General features: G+C 34.4%; 1 protein-coding gene across 14 annotated transcripts in view; it reads right to left on the bottom strand.

Annotated features, from left to right (window-relative positions):
• GPR19 (G protein-coupled receptor 19) overlaps positions 1-17,686 on the bottom strand; it is a 70,813-nt gene that overhangs the window by 2,920 nt on the left and 50,207 nt on the right. For 13 of the 14 annotated variants that reach the window (XR_012470189.1, XR_012470191.1, XR_012470193.1 and 10 more), the window contains 2 exons: positions 11,124-11,298; positions 4,138-5,954 (listed from right to left, as the gene is read on the bottom strand). Coding sequence is in view for 1 of the 14 variants with exons in the window: in XM_074194560.1 (XP_074050661.1) it covers positions 4,685-5,938 (1,254 nt within the window). In the remaining 13 variants the exon portion in view is untranslated. Of the gene's footprint in view, positions 1-1,203; positions 5,955-11,123; positions 11,299-17,686 lie in introns of those variants that run through there. The other variant, XM_074194560.1, reaches the window with a different exon arrangement.

Below are 17,686 nucleotides of genomic sequence, written 5' to 3'. Positions count from 1 at the left end.
TTTCAATACATCACAAGTTGGCATAAGAAATTATGGGAATTTTCGTGTAGTTTTGTGGAAGGCACTGACTATACCCATGTGAAGGACCACAGATGACACAGAAAAAAATTAGCAACTGAGAAATGCATAAAATACTGTACTTAACCCAAATTTTATAATAAGGTACTGTAAACACCCAAAAAAGAAAAAAGAAAAAAGTTAGACTTTTCTGGTACAAAGGGAAGGCCAAAAACTTTTACACAGATTTTTCAGATCACGAGGGCACAGCTCCCCTTAGCCCCCATGAGGTGGATGGGATAATTGTGTACCTACATTCTAGTCTCAACTTTGTCTCCAACTCATAGTGTGAGCTCAGACAGGTTCATTCATTTCTTTGAGTCTGAGTTACCCTATGTGTTAAATGAGGAAGTCGATCCCTTCCAATTCAAATTGTTTATGTCTCTTTTTTGGACCAAGCCAAAGTTGTGAATAATGTCTTAGCTATATTGCTTCCTATAGAAGAAGTAATATTGCTAAGGTGAAGCAGGGTAGTATGCTGGTGTCAGCTGAGTTATTGCCTTTGTGATTATGCCTTTGCAGAATGACCTCCATATAGAGCAATTCTTTTTAAGGAAGGGTTTTAGGGTAGAGCATCATTTTGCCCTTTATTCCACCCTGAGTGAAGCAGTGGAGATATAAGAAAACATACACCTGTGCTGGAAGCCAGGCTATTTTGCAGTCAGTAATAGCCTATGTACTCACTTCATGATACTTGGGAAAGGGAAAAATCAAAGATCATTTCAATGAGCATGTGACTTTCCCCCTAAATGGGGGGAGGGAGTAGAAACAATAGTATGTTAGAGGGGGAAAGAACTTTAAAAATGTTTTATTTTGGGGTGGCTAGGTGGTACAGTGGATAGAGCACCAGTCCTGGAGTCAGGAGTACCTGAGTTCAAATAAGACCTCAGACACATAATAATTACCTAGCTGTGTGGCCTTGGGCAAGCCACTTAACCCCATTTGCCTTGCAAAAAACTAAAAAAAAAATAAATGTTTTATTTCAAATTTCTCCTTTTATATATAATTGAAAAAAGGAACAAGAAAGGTAAATGACACCTAAGTCAATCTATGGACATCTAATATGTACTGGGCAAGAATGTTAATTCCAATTAGCTTCCTTTTGCTCTAACCCAATATAATTCATTTATCACTCTGCGTGGTCAATTCAATTCAACAAACATTTATTAAATGCCTACTATGTGCTTGGCCCTTTGATAGGCACTGGACATACAAAAATAAAAATGAAACGGTCCCTGCCCTCAAGGAGCTTACATTCTCAACTCAATATAGAAACAGACAAATTTAGTTCAAGGAGAATTGAGGAGGGAGAGTTCATTAACATGTTAGGAAGAGAGAGATTAGGTAAACCTCGACACAGGAGCTCAATCTGAGCTGAGCCTTGAAGGAAACTAGGGATTCTAGTGGAGGGGAGAAAACAGTACATTCCAGGCATGGGGAACAAGCCTGTGCAAAGGCACAAAGGTCAGAGATCTGGAATGTAACATGCATGAAGGGGAGTACATGAAATCAATCTCTGGAAGGGGGAGTAGATTGTAGATGATTTTAAATGTCAGATTTAGGAATTTCTGTCTAATCTCTGATACCAAAGTTATGGAAGGTTCTTAAGCAAAGGAATGACATGGTCAGACCTATGTCTTAGAATATTATATTGGCAGTTGTAAGGACAGTAGATTGTAAAGGAGAAAGTCCAATTCAGATGCTGAATTGTAGTAGTCTATGTAAGAGGTGATGAGGGTCTTGAGCAGTGATCTTCTTAATGAAAGGGAGGGAATAGATCCAAGAAATGTTATGCAGATAGAGGGAAAAGACTTGGCAACTGATTAGATGTAGGGAGCTAAGGATGAGGAGTCAGGGAAGACTAAAGTTTTGAACCTGTGTGACTGGACACTGATATCCTCTAAAGACATAGGAAAGTTTGGAGAGATGTTGGGTTAAGGGGAGAAAGATAATGAGTTCTCTTTTGCACATGCTTTGTCAAGATGTTGACAGGATATTCAGTAAAAATGTCTAATAGTTAGCAGGTGGGACTAGATTTCAGGTAGGAAATTTGGGCTGGAAATACACATTTGTGTCCTCTGCAAAGGTGAGTTTTTTAGTCTCATGTCACTGTTGGGATGGTAAGGATGGGTGGGGATAAGGGAAGCACACAGTTTCGTTATAAACTACTTGAAATGAAAACCACATTTGCTTAGGAGAACTCTAGGAGATTAAGAAAAGAGAGAGAAGGACAAAAACTGAGAAGGAGTAGTCAGACTGGAAGGAGGAGAACTGGGAGAAGGCAGTATTTCAAAGCAGGAGAGAAATATCCTGGAGAAGTAGGGGTCAGACAGTTCAGTAGACCTCTTTACTGAGAGGTCAGATAAAATGAAAACTGAGAGGACTATTTGATTTAGTAGTGCACACTGAGACTCTGGGTCTGAGATGTAGGTAGATGTGGGAATGGAAGCAATAAATACAGTTAACTCTTTCCAAGAGTCTAACTGAAATGGAGGAGTATAAGATAATAGTGTATATGGATGCGACAGGTCAAGTATATGTGAGATCTTGTGGATCAGGAGGCAGTTTTCTTAGCTACCTAATGAAGATGAATAAAAAAACACCCACCTACCAGCTGCTCATGTTTTTAACTCTTGGCTGTTGCTAGGCAAATAGGAGATTGAATGTTGCTCTTTGAAGTTTTGGGAATTTGTCCAAATTTTCATCCAAATGTGCCCCAAAGCTGTTTCATTCAGCTTTAGGCAATAGTTTGAGAATAGTCTATAATAACAGATACAGGAATCCAGAAGGGTTTGGGGAGCAAAAAAGTGTTTGGGTACATAGAATGTCTTTGCCAGTTTGGGAATTTTTTTTAGGTTTTTGCAAGGCAAATGGGGTTAAGTGGCTTGCCCAAGGCCACACAGCTAGGTAATTGTTAAGTGTTTGAGATTGGATTTGAACCCAGGTACTCCTGACTCCAGGGCTGGTGCTTTATCCACTGTGCCACCTAGCCTCCCGGTTTGGGAATTTGTTAATAGGGGCAAGTGATTGAGCTTTTAAGTTCCATTTTGGGAAGTGGTTTGGAAATCTGTGACTTGTGAAAAAATGGCAGAAACAAAATGTTTTTGCCTTGTTTAACACTACCAATCCCTACCTTCCTTTGATCCCTAATCTCCTGTTCACCTTACCTTTAAGGTGAGGGAATTTTAGGAATATGGGGGTAACAACTGTCTAGTAATGAAAATGAAAAGTATTCACTCACCAACTCAATTACTTACATTAGGAGGCAATAAGAAACAGCAGCAAAATATACTATATTTTCTTCTGAAATGAGTGTGTTTATATGTAGGTGTATGCTTGCAAGAAGCAAGTAGAATCATTTTACAGCCCAGTGGTGGTAGAGAGTGGTTTGCTGATGACCTGTAGATCTTATTAGGTACTTGCTGGCACCACAACCACTGCTCAATTACACCTGAAGTTAAGGTGAAAGGAGTAAACCAAGGCCACAATCTTAATTTGAGGATATTTTATAAACATGCAAGGATTTATCATTAGCCCTCTATTTTTTTAAAAAAAAACTGAAAAGTTGATTGGATAGGAAGAGAAGAAAGATGGATACCGGAAATAGGGGCTCAAGAATATAGGTCTCCAAAAATCACAGCATAGTCTAGGTCTGAAGAATGAAAAGCAATGTGACTTCAAAAATGTTAAGATGGAAATGAGCTTGGCTGGGAAGATGTTTTCTATTCTGGCTTTTTGGGGTGCTTGGGAAGAAAGGTGAGTTCTTTAGTCTCATATCATTGTTGGGATGGTAAGGATGGGTGGGGGATAAGGGAAGCACACAGTTTCATTATGAACTACTTAAATAAAGGAAAGTCATTTGTCACTCCCAACCTTGGCATTTTCTGGGCCCAGCACATGCACCTGCTAATTTGCATTAATAATATTTAAATCAAAGAAAGGAAATGAACATTCCAAATATAACACAGAATAGAAATAAATGGGAAGAAATTATTAAGTTGATTGCTAAAACTGTTGGATCTTCACCAATCACCCTAGATAAGAAAGATTTAGAAAGTAAAAAAATAGATCAAAACTGACCACTGACATAAGGGCACATGCTGTTCTTCAAAATTATCCATGATTTCAATTGTGTATCCAAATGGGAGTATCTGGAAAAATGTTGGTTTCATAAGGCAAGTAAACAACATTAACCTGGGATCATCTCAAAGAAGTCAAACCTAAGAAAAGTAAAAATTAAACCATGAGATGGAAGCCCTAGAATTGCAAAATACTTTTATAGAAAAGAAAAGTATTACTTATAAAAAGTATCTTTATATGTACTATATGGCCTTGGTTAGTTTTATGGATTGTTTTTTTAAAAACCATTAATGGACTATGTTAAATACAATCCACTTCATATTCATAAAATACAGCCAATGTAAATTCTAAGATAAGTGAACCTCAAAAACTAGGAAGTAAACTAAAATTATTCAAAAATACATATTACAATTAAATCAATACATCATAGCAAAATAAAACATTTCCCCCTAAAATGTGTATGCTAAGTAAATATCCATCCATTCCTGAAGTTTTAAAGCCTGTAGTCTATTTGGTACATAATAGTTATCAAAAGAATGGAGAGAGATTAGACAAAAGTATTTAGTGGATTTGAATTAATGGGCCAAGCAAGCTTTTTCCCCTTGGCTTCCCTATCAAATGAGTCATATATTGAGTCTTTGGTAACAGTTTTGGCTGTGACGGGGATATCTGAAATGCCAACATAATTTTTTTTAGCCACCCTTGAACTGGTTGTGATAGTATAGGCATTACTTCGGTAGCATTTCATTGAAGACATGCAAAAAGTCTCCTTCATTCCTCTCCTGAAGTTGGCATTATAAATGGAATATAAGGTAGGCTTGGAGGCTGATGAGCTGAATGATATCCAAGTTATCACTGTGAAAACCAAGGAACTTTTTCTATAGTCTCTTTCATGAGGGTGCCACAGTTGGACCACATGAAAAGGAAGCCAGGAGAGCAAAAATATTAGATTCAGCATCAGGAACATTTTGATAGTTTTCACTTTTGTCCTTGGAACGATGTTCATTGTCCTCTTCACTGTTCGACTGTCAATGCCTATCCTCCAAATATATTTGATGACCTTTTGGTAAAATATGATGATGAAGAAGGATGGAATCACAAAACCCACCAGAAAGTGAATAATACTGTAGAGAGTCCCATCCCAAGAATAAGGGAGGAAAAAATTACAATGATGATCCCAACTGGAGCCATAAAAAAAGAATATGGGGGACAAAAAGGCTGCATTAAAGATCCAAGATGCTGCAATCATTTTCTTGGCTTTTTCTCTGGACACCTTGAAACTCAAAGGGTAGACTATGGTATAGAACCTGTCTATACATATTGAAAGTAGCACATAGATCTGCACCCCTGGTGTGAGGTGTTGAAAGTATCTTACTAGTTTACACATGACATTACCCAGGGTCCACCTACCAGATGTAAACTGCAGTAGGACAAAAGGAGCACTGGCCACACTGATGAGGAGGTCAGCACATGCTAATGAAACCACAAAGTAGTTGGTAGTGGACTGAGTCCTCCTGCTCCTATGGATGACCACACAAACCAAGGCATTTCCAAATACAGAAAACAACCACAGAATTCCGAAAACCACGCTGATTGCGGCAATTTCTCCTGGTATTGGTTCATATGCTAAATTGGTGTCATTTCTTTCCAATTCATGTTTCTTGTATAATTCTGTCATATCATGACCTATCAGAGGCACAGATGTCTTAGGATAACTGTTGTTTTGAAGTGACAGCAGTACTGTTGGTATAACTAGAGGAAGTTTGCTTTCATCCATTGTATGACCCACTCCCATGTCCATTCTTTCTCCCTCAACTCTGAATAAGAGAAAAAAGAAACCTGTTGTTAAAATAGAGACATATGTCTTGACTACTAATGATAGCAAAATACAGCAATAAAATAGTTTGATTGGCTGCCATCACACTCTGAGCAACAACACTTTATGTTGGTTTGTTTGCTGGGCTGAAAATGACAAATATATAGGAGAAACTTCTTTCAGTCGAGAGCTGATATTAAGAACATGCTCTGGTCTTCAATATTTAGTGGTCTTAAGAGCTATTTTACCTGTCCTGAACACATGTTCCCTCATATATGGTCCTCAGGCCCTGTTATTCTTTGTCCTTCATTCTAGAAGAGGACTAATGTTATCAAGAGGGTTTTGATTAGTGACATATGTCTTATTTAGTGACAGGGAGCAAGGTTTCTAAGAGATGTTGGTAGTTTCACTCTTTGGAATTCCTTCGATTTTCTTTTCATTGGAATTTTGGGGTCACAAAGAGTCTAAGAGCAAAAAATAAAAATAAACTGACTACATAGTGAAGGTATTTTCATGATTTGAGAATATTCAGGATTTCTGGGTGAGTATACATGACATTCTTGAATATTCTAACATGGAAGCATTGTGGTGGTTAAAAAAAGGAAAATGGGCAGATGGAATTACATTAATGTCACTTTGGAAAAATGCAAGAGCAACCAGAGCATCTGGCACCCAAAAAGCATGATGTCCTTAATTTTTGAAGTATTCTAAATATGAGAAGTTCACAGTCTGACTGGTGAGTATGTGAAAGACAATAACATGAAATAAAGTTGGAAGGTTAGAATGTAAATAAACAAGCTGTTGGAAGGAAGGACTAGCTTGTGTTTTTGTATCCTCCAGTGCCTATCAATGCCTTACATATAAGACCCAATCAATAATTTTTTTGAATTGAATTAAAGGGTAAAATGGGATCAAATCACTAAGGGCCTTCAATGTCAGGATCAGGTTTTTATATATTTTTCAGAGGACCCAAAGATCCACTGGGATCTATGGACTAATATAGACCAATACCATAAATATTGAGTCATGACAATATTTTGAAAGAAAAATACTATACTGTATAAAGAATAAAATATAATATTGTATGTGTGTTTTCTCATAGAGAAATAAAAACTGTTCACATAATAAAACTCTAGAATCTAAGAGGTAAAAGGAACTGTAGTCTAATCCACTTAATAAGTGAACAGGTTTGCTCTTGACGGTATCCTGACAAGTGATCACTTGTCACTTCTGCTTGAAGACCTCCTGCAGTGGTGAAGCTACCAAGGCAAGCTATCCCTACTAAGCTTTTCATCAAGCCAAAATCTGCCCATCTTCTTCAGTCAATTCCTGCTAACTTCAGTTCTCTGAAAAGTTTTCAAGAAAAATTAATGCAAATGACTACTCCAGATATTTGAAGAACTGTTTAATATACTTCCTCTAAATATTTTCTTCTCTAGTTTAAACATCTCTTAATTATGGGTCAAACTTTCTGTGACATCCTGAAAAATGGATAGAATTGGATCTGGACTTAAATCTTGCCTTTATTGTTTACAAGTTATGTGAGTTATATCACTGAGTGTAGATTGTGCAAGTCATTTAATATCTCTGAACCTCAGGTCCTTCATCTGTAAAATGGGAATGATAAGGAACTTTCTACCTGAGTAGAGTTGACCACAAGGCTCTGACACTACCCTAATAAAACCTGAAATTCACACTAAATAATGATTTAAGAAATCCAAAAAAAAAAAACCAAACCCCAACCCATTAAATTATTTCTTCTACCCTAGGGGCAATAAAAACTCAGCCCATAGATATTAGGAAAGGTAGTTATCAGCAAAGTCAGTATTCTTAAAGGCAAAGAAATTTGTAGTTTCCTGATATGGCTAGAGACCAACCAAAATCACATGAAGTTTGCAAGGCTCTTGATTTGGAGGCAGCAAGATAAAGGAGCTCTCCCTCATCTTCTAAGTCCCATTGTAAACCTATAGTGGGGGCCCTTGGAAGCTTTGATGAGCAGCATAAACCTAGAAAGATATATTTACATGGGCAATTAGAAGGGATTGGATGATGATATAAGACTAAAAGGAGAGAAGAAATAGACTTTTCAGAACCCAATGAATTCAAAAAAGGGAATCAAAAAAGGAAAAACAGGACAAGGGGATGAATTGGTGTTGTTCTGAATTTTGAGAGGTGAAAGAGGTGAAAGAGACAAGAGATTAAAAGGAATCTTCATTCTGCAACTAATAAGGGATATGAACAAACAATTTTCAGAGGAAGAAATTCAAGCTATTAACAGCTACATCAAAATAATGTCTAAGTCACTGATAATTAAATAAATGTAAATTAAAGCAACTCTGAGGTTATCACTTTCTACCCATCAAATTGGGTAAGTTGATTAAAAAAAGAAAACAACAAATGCTAAAGGAGATGTAGAAAAATACTTATATTAATGCACTGTTAGTAGAATTGTAAACTGGTCCAACCAATCTGAAAAGCAGTTTGGAACTATGTCTCCAAAATTATTAATTAGTTATTAAGAGTACAAAGGTATAAAACTGTGCATATCCTTTGACCCAGCATGTTGAAATCTACACCTCAAAGAGATTAAAGAAAGGGAAAAGGCATCTATATGTGTTTTATATATATATATATATATATATATATATATATATATATATATATATATATGGAGAGAGCGATATATCTTTCAACTGGGGAATGACTGAACAAATTATAATATATGAAGATAAATGAATATTAATGTTCTTAAGAAAATATGGAAGTGATGGTTTTAAAATAACTAATTGATGCAAAGCAAAGTGAACAGAACCAGGAGAACAATTTATTTAATAACAACAATATTGCAAAGACAACTGTGAAAGACTTAGAATCTCAGATAAACACAGTGACCAACCACATATCCAGATGACTCAAGATGAAATACATTACTCCCATCCAAATACTGAAATGATGGATGCAGAGTGTAGATTGAGGATTACGGTTTTTGAATATGGCCCATGCAAGTCAATATACATGTTTATAATAGGTTTTGTTTTACTTTTTTCTTAATGAGGGAGGAGCAGAGGGGAAAAAGGAGGGCGAGAATTAGAACTTAAATTAAAATAAAATTGAATTTAAAAAAATTAAATGCTTGTTGAACTGGAAAAAACTGAAAAGAAAATTTCAAAAGAATTTGCTGTTATAGAAAGTAAGAAGGAGTTGAAACTTACTATTTCTCATAATTGTTCACGAGAAGGAGAATATACAAAAATGGAAGAAAGACTAGGGTAAGGAGTGTTCCTCTGAGTAACCTCATTTTTATCTGAAATAGGCTAAGGAGGGTTGAACACACAAATAACTTAGCAAAAGTACAGCAAACAGAAAAGAAAAAACAAACTAGGATGAAGAGATGGTATTGATCATCAAGGGAGGATAGTACAGGCTAGGGAAGTGTCAAAAACAATCATATGTTTTTTTATCTTGAAGGGGGGGATTAAAAAGAAAAATGAAAAGAAAAAATACAACTTTAGGGGATGTCCAGAAATTGAAGAATAGCTGAACAAATGGCATGAGAATGTAATGGAATATTATTGCACCATGAATAATGCTGAAAGAGATGACTTCATGAACCAGGAGAACCATTTATACAAGGACAATAACACTAAACAAAAAATAAGTCTTTGCAAAACTTAAGAACTCCATTCACTTTAATGATTATAAGTCTTCTCTAGAAGACTCATGATACCATTTTGTTCACTTTTTGACTGAAATGTGTCGGAATCAAGGTGCAGAGACATATATTTTTGGACAAGAACATTGTGTGGATACATTTTGCTTGACTCTCTTTGTTACAAGTCTTTTTCTTTTTCTTTTCTCAGCTTTTTAAATGAGAAGGGTGATTGAGGAAGAAGGTTATTAGTAATAATGATGCCAAAAAGGACTGCTGCAGAATTTTTAAACATTCACAAATATGAAGAGAAATCTAGTATTTAAAAAAAGCAAGTGGTTTGAAATGGTGATTTGCAATTTCATATGCCTTTTTAAAAATCATCTGCTGTGTCTTGGAAATGCTCTATTTTGATGTTAAAGTTCAGAATAATTTTTTTAAACAAATAAAATGGATGATAATACTACATATTGGTAATATCTTCCTCATAGGGTGGTTGAATCATATTTTGTTGTGTGTATGTGTGTGTGTGTGTATGCAAATCTTTAATGATACAACTATCATTGTAGGCTGAGAGAAATTTTAAGCAACTTGCTCAGCAAGTTTTTCTAGCAACTAGAAATTATCTGAGGCAGGATTCAAATTCAGATCTTCTAATTCCAAAACCATTGTATCCACCATGCCACCCAGCTGCCTTATTACTGTTATGACATGATTTCAAATCCAATCTGCACTTTGGTTTTCTTCTTGTAGTCACATTTCAGAGTATAGATAGATAGATAGATAGATAGATAGATAGAGAGAGAGAGAGAGAGAGAGAGAGATATTTTAGATTTATCTTGTACAACTCCCTCATTTTATTGATGAGAAAAATGAGTCTCAGAGAGTATAAATGATATGCAAAATGACACCTAGCCTGTAATTAACAAAGTTAGGTTTTTAACCCTAGGTGCTTTGATTCCAAAACCTATTGTCATTTCAACTGCACCCTATTGTAACTGTTGGATTCCTAATGGCTCATTTTAGCAGAATTATATACTTTATTAGGCATATTTTGTTTCTATTAGTATAGATTCAATCTATTAGCTTTTTTGGCTGTCATGTCATCCAACTAGCTCATTTGACTTCTCAGTTCACTAAAAACTCCAGATTTTCCACTTCACACAAACTATTGTCTCTCAACATGGCTCCCTAAATATATATACATATGTATATATATATATATATATATATTTGAGTTTTTAAATCCAGAGTTGAGATTTTATGTTTATCCTTATTCAACTTTACTTTTTTAGATTTCACCCATTGTCATAACCCATCAAGATAGTTTGAATGCTAATTATGTCATTTACCATGCTAACCATATTGTCAGCTTCAGTTATCCAGAAATTTCATCAATATACCTAATATCCATGTTATTCAATGAAATTATCCACCATTGAATGGAAAAGGACCAATAACAGGGATTCATGGGGTGTCACTAGAGCCCTTTAAAGAGATTGATATAAATATATTAATTACCATTCTTTGAGTCCATTCACTAAACCAATTCCAAGAACACCAGACTATATAATCGTTTAGTCCACACCTTTCCATTTCTTCCACAAAGATATCATGAAAGAATTTGTCAAATGCCATATTGAAATCCAGGTATAATATGCCTAAGGAATATTCTTGGTCTTCTCATCTAGTAATTCTGTTTAAAAAGAAAAAAAAAGAAATGAAGTTAGTCTGACATGACTCATTGGCTTTTTAACACTTTTCTATGTGTTTACAATCTGTCCTTTTAAAATATATTTTAGAATTTCATAAGGAATTAAGGTCATTCATTATAGAATGACCCAGGAAGACCTAGATTCAAATCTGATCTCAGACACTTGTTAGAAGTGTGATCTTGGGCAAATCACTTTAACTCTGTCTCAGTCTACTTGACAGCAAAACGGGGACAATAAGATCAAGTGAAATAATATTTGTAAAAATGCTTAGCACAGTACCTAGCACACAGTAGAAATTTAACAAATGTTTGTTTCTTTCCCCTTATAACCTAAAAAATCTATCATCTTTCTTCTTTTGAAAAACCCAGAAAGCACTTTTCTATCTTTGGTCCCAAAACACCACATTATTGCCTAGAAATTTTCCTTTTCACAGGTGTCCTTTATATCCTGCATTGTTGTTCATCTGGGTCTCATGATATGTGTTTTTACAGAATGGAAGGCATCTCAGAGACTATCAAATCTCAATACATACCTGAGAGACCCTCTATTATAACATAAATTGGTCCTCCAACTTGAAAGTCACCAGTTAGTGGGAATATATATATCCTAAGTCAACCTATTCCACTTGTGGATAGTGCTAATATTAGATCCTTTGCTTTATGTTGACATTCCCTTATCTCAAACTGGGTCCCTCCAGACAAGACTACTACCCTCAGTTACATATTCTCTATGGGTCAAAATTCACCAAAAACTATAGTTTAGAAGTCCTCATCAGTTTGTATATTTTATACATCAGCAGTCAGGCTTAGAATGAGGAAGACCTGAATTCAAATCCCAGCCCCAGCCGCTTGGTAACTGTATATCCCTGGGCAAGTCATTTAACCCCCTTTACCCTAGTTTTCCCATCTGTAAGATAAACTAGTGAAGGAAATGGCAAAATACACCAGTATCTGCTAGGAAATCCCCAGTGCAATCATGAAGAATCAGACAAAACAAAAAATAACTGAACAACCAAAAAAATTAGGCAGTGAGAATATACAATTAATTGAGAGCAAAGACATTTAATAAAATAACAATAGATCATTTTCCTCATAAACATTGATATATACACACACATACACACACTCTCACGAATATACTTACTTTTTTTTTAGGTTTTTTTGCAAGGCAAATGGGGTTAAGTGGCTTGCCCAAGACCACACAGCTAGGTAATTATTAAGTGTCTGAGGCCGGATTTGAACTCAGGTACTCCTGACTCCAGGGCCAGTGCTCTATCTACTGTGCCACCTAACCGTCCCTGAATATACTTACTTTTAATGGGAAAAAATAGATGTGCATAGATCTAACACATGGCTAAGCAATTCAGGCATCTGACCTTTCCACATCCTCAAATATCTTCTAATGATGTCATCACACTTGGTCTCCAAGAGACTTGTATTTTGTATCAGTTTCATATAAGCTATTCCATATTTTTCTGTCATATGGTTTCTTATAGCATAAAAATTTAATATATTCATGTACCACAATTTGTTTAGTCACTCTCTACTTTGTTTCTAGTTCTTTGCTACTATAAAAGTGTTATTACAAACATTTTGTTGAATTATGGGACCTTTCCTTTTATTACTGATGTGTCTAGAATATTCCACCAGTGGAAACTCTGGGTCAAAAGGTAGGGTCCTTAAAAGACACTTTTTAAATTTAATGCCAAATTACTTACCAAAGTGGCTGCTACAATTCACAGCTCCACCAGTAGCATATTAGTGGGCAGTTTGCCACACAACCCCTATAACATTAACCATTCTCGTTTATTTTAGTCATCTTTGCCAATTTGTGAGATGTAAGATAAAACCTAGTAGTTATTTTAATTTGTATTTTTCTTCTTTAAATTAATATTAATATATTTTTGTTAACTAAAATTTCTCCTGTATTCTCCCATTCCCAGAGATTCATCTTTAAAAAAAAATCTGTATAATGAAAGATTTTTTTTAAAGAAGAAGAAAAAGAAGTCAGCAAAATTAATCATCAAACCTTACAATATATGTTCTGTTGTATCTCTCCCACAAGTGTGAAAGAAAGTGGGGGGAACAGTGTTCAAAGGATATGGAAAGGCAATTTTCAGATGAAGAAATCAAAGCTATAGTAATGAAAATTGCTGTAAATCACTATTGATTAGAGAAATACAAATGAAAACACCTATCATATTGGCCAATGACTAGAAAAGAAAATGATCTGTATTGAAGAGGATGTGGGAAAACTGGGTCACTATGCATTGTTAGTGGAGTTGTAAATTGATTCTATCTTTCTGGAGAATAATTTGAAATTATGCCCAAAGGGCAATAAAACTGTGCACACCATTTCATTGAGCAATACCAAAACTGGGTGTATATCCTGAAGAGATCATGAAAAAGGGTAAAAATTCTACATGCACAAAAATATTCATAGCAGTTCTTTTTGTAGTGACAATGAATTGGACATTGAGGGGATGCTCATCCATTGGGGGAATGACTGATCAAACTGTGGTATATATATGTGATGGAACACTGTTGCACTACAAAAAATCATGAGGGATAGGATTTCAGAAAAGCCTGGAAAGACTTGCATGATCTGTTGCAGAATGAATTTTTAAGAAGATTTGATTTGGGAAAGAAGCAAAAGAAAATGAAATTTTCTTGGAGATACAAGGGGAAATTAGGAATTAGGTCTAAACTAATGGAAGAGATGAAAGATAGTAGAACAGAATTAGATTAACCATTCACATTCACATTTATTTTCTTCCCCATCACTGACTTCTTTCTTCCTTATACAGAGAAAAGTTGGAAGCCACAAAAAGAGGGAAAAGTATAAGACAACAGGATCAAAGTAAATACACAATTAACAATCATATTTCTGAATATGGATAGGATGAACTCATTTATAAAGTGGAGAATGGCAAAATGGATGAGAAAGGAAATAAAACAAACTGGAAACCTAAAGTTACTTACAGAGCTAAAAATATGAGGCTAAAATAGAATTTTACCTTAAGCAAACTAAAAAATGAGAGAAAGCAATCAGTATTTCAGACAAGGCAACATTAAAAATAGAAGTGATTAAAAGAGATAAACAGGGAAACTTTCACATTGTGTATAGAGGGCACAGAAAGGTAGTAGTGTCAGCTGGGCTGTGCAGTGGATAGAGTGTTCACCTTGGAGTCAAGAAGGACCTGAGGTTTAAATCAGAACTCAGGCACTAGATGTGTGACCCTGGGCAAGTCACTTAACCTTGTTTGCCTTTATTTCCTCAATTGCAAAATGACCTGGAGAAGGAAATGATAAATCATTCCAATATCTTTGTCAAGAAAACCCCAGTTGGGATTATGAAGAGTCAGACACAACTGAAAACCAGTCAACAACAACAACAAACTGGAACTGTGATTTCACTGGTATAGAGAACAATCAAGTGATGAATACAGGTCAGTATCTTTTACAAATGCAAATCAGTTCCTTCCTTTAGATTAATTAAAGAGTTACTTAAGGCAGATGTGTCAAGCATATGAATTTTGGATCACAAGTAACCTACCACACTACCAAAGATGGTCCAAAACAGTTTAAAATATAATTTGGAAATAATTAAACAAAACTATAAGAAAACATAGATAACATTACATTTAAAGATTAAGTCACCATATGGCCCATAGGAATTCTTATGTAAAAATCAGTGACTTTAATTTCTGTCTGAGTTTGACAGTCCTGGCCTAGAGAACTGAGAGAGTAAATTATTTGACCAGGATTACATAGCCAGTAAACATCAGTGGTAGGACCTGAATCTAGGTCTTCCTGGCTATTTTTCTTTCCATTATTCCATACTGCTTCTCAATTGAAATAATATCAATACTCAATATATGGAAATATTAGTATGTACTTAAAGGAAAAGTCATTTGGATTACAAGGAGACACAAAAAATTTAATAGAGATCCCAGTAGATATGTAGTCAAAGGATATGAACCAACAATTTTCAAAAGAATTCCAAAGTATAGTCAATGATCAACTTTTGCAGGTGTAGAAAATAAGGGAAATGTTAAAAATGAGAATATTGATACATTGAACTTATTGGAAATAGAACATGAGTCTTCTGCAACAACCACATTCTGTAATCTTTCACTAGAGATTGCCAATAATTTTTCTGCACACAGTTCTTTATAACAAAATAATATATGCAATTTTCCTAATATAGTAACCTTAAAAATTCCATAAAATGAAGTAAACAAAATAAAATTGGAAATATGCAAAACATTTTTTCTTGCTGCTAATTTCCTAGAATTCTGTGACCTTTTTTGCTAATATCTCAAAATTATTTGTCCAAAAAATTATTTTGGACAATATGCACTTTTCATAGAACATGAAGTCTACAGTACTATAAATACTGTACAACAAATAAAATTCCTAAAACTAAAATATATTTTAACTTGAATTTTACCTTTCATTGTTTTAGATAATGGTGTGAAGGCATTGTAGTAAATACAACAAATTTGTTAACATCAAATTTATGGCCAATAGTGGTTGCAGACATTCCAACAAGAAGTTTATCTAGCTTTATTTTAACTAAGTCCCATCAATGAATATGTACACTGAAACTGAGAACCTAATGGACTTGCACTATGTTTTAGGGGCATAATTACAACACAAAACTTGAGTTTTTTTAAAGGCAAACAATAAAAATATGCAATGAATGCACAGGAAGTTACAATAGGAAGGTGAACAAGATCAGTGGAATGTTTAGTTTAGTTTACCAACTGTTCCACAAACTTGCACGTTTCATACCTCTCATTTTTTTCTTTACTGTGCATAACTATAAATGTGCTTGGTTGCCAGTACAAAAGTGAAAAATAAAATCATGCCAATGCTTAAAAATTGCAAAACTTAAACAAACAAATATTGAAGATTGACTGTATTTGCAACTACATGAAGGAATGTTCCCAATCCCTTATAATAGGAGAAATGCAAATTAAAACAACCTTGAGACTTCATTTCATATCCAGAAAATTGGTAACGATAACAAAAAAAATGAATCTAGACATGTTAGAGGGATTGTAGGAATATAGGTCCACTTGTGCATTGTTGGTGGAAGTTTGAATTGGTAAAACCATTTGAAAAAGACATGTGTAATTAGACAAAGTGACTAAAATGTCCATGCTCATTAACCCAGAAAAAAAAAAACCCTATATATACCAAAAGATTTATAGCAGCACTTTTTGTCATACTAAAGAAGTAGAAATAAAGTAGTTGCACATTGATTGGGGAATGGTTAAACAATTTGTAGTATATGAATGTAATGAAATATTACTATACCATAAAAATTATAATTGTGATGAATACAGAGAAGCATGGAAAGACGTATATGAACTAATGCAAAATGAAGTAAGAAGAACCCAGGAAAAAATGTACACTATTATTACACTACATTAACTATAATATAAATGGAAGAACAATCGTATATATGGAAAAAATATCAAAACTTAGTGGTCAAAAAATTATAATGAAAAATCATGACTCAAAGAGAGGTTACTCCTGGTCCATACTTTGAGGGAGCTGGGAGGTCCAGAAGTATTGCACAAATGCACATTTTCAGACTTTTCCAATGTATTGATTGATTGTATTGATTTTTCCTCTTTTCTTACTCTAAAAAAACATTGTTATATAGGATGGTTCTCTTGGAAGGAGAGGGGAAATGGGGAATATATGATGACAACAAATAGCAATAAAAATGTTTTTAAAAAGAGAAAATAATAGTTGGGAAACCTCAGTGTACCTCTTCACTTCTAGGAAAATCTAACAAAAATATAGACAAAAAAGAAATTAAACGCCTGTTTAAAATTTTAGTAAAGTTAGATACTCTAAATCTTTGGCAACTGCTGAATTGGAACTAAAAGTAGTAAAAATATTGCTCAGTTGTGAATAACACCTTTATAAAAATTGACTGCATTAGATAGAACATTTAAAAGTTCAGAAGTTGATGCAAAATAGCAGGAATATAATATATTACATATATAATATCCCTATTAACTATTATGCAATAAAATTATATTCAATAAAGGATTTTAAAAATGAACTCTTAAACTTTAAGTGAAATATTAAATCCTAAAGAATTGATACATCAAAAAACAAATCATAGAAACCATAGGTAATTTCTCAAAGAAAATGACAATGACACAACATACAAAAACCTTTGGGATGTAGCCAAAGAAATTCTTAAGAAAATATATCCATTTCTAAAAAGTTTCATCAAGAAAAATAGAGAAAGAATAAGCTCAACCATTCTTTGAAAGAAATCATTTAACTTCAGTGAGGCTGAGGCTTAGAGAAGGAGAAGGAAATAATTACTTTCACTTGCAAC

This window comes from Macrotis lagotis, chromosome 7 (assembly GCF_037893015.1).
Source record: "Macrotis lagotis isolate mMagLag1 chromosome 7, bilby.v1.9.chrom.fasta, whole genome shotgun sequence".
Lineage (NCBI taxonomy): Eukaryota > Metazoa > Chordata > Mammalia > Peramelemorphia > Peramelidae > Macrotis > Macrotis lagotis.
This window is presented reverse-complemented; position numbering and strand designations above follow the sequence as displayed.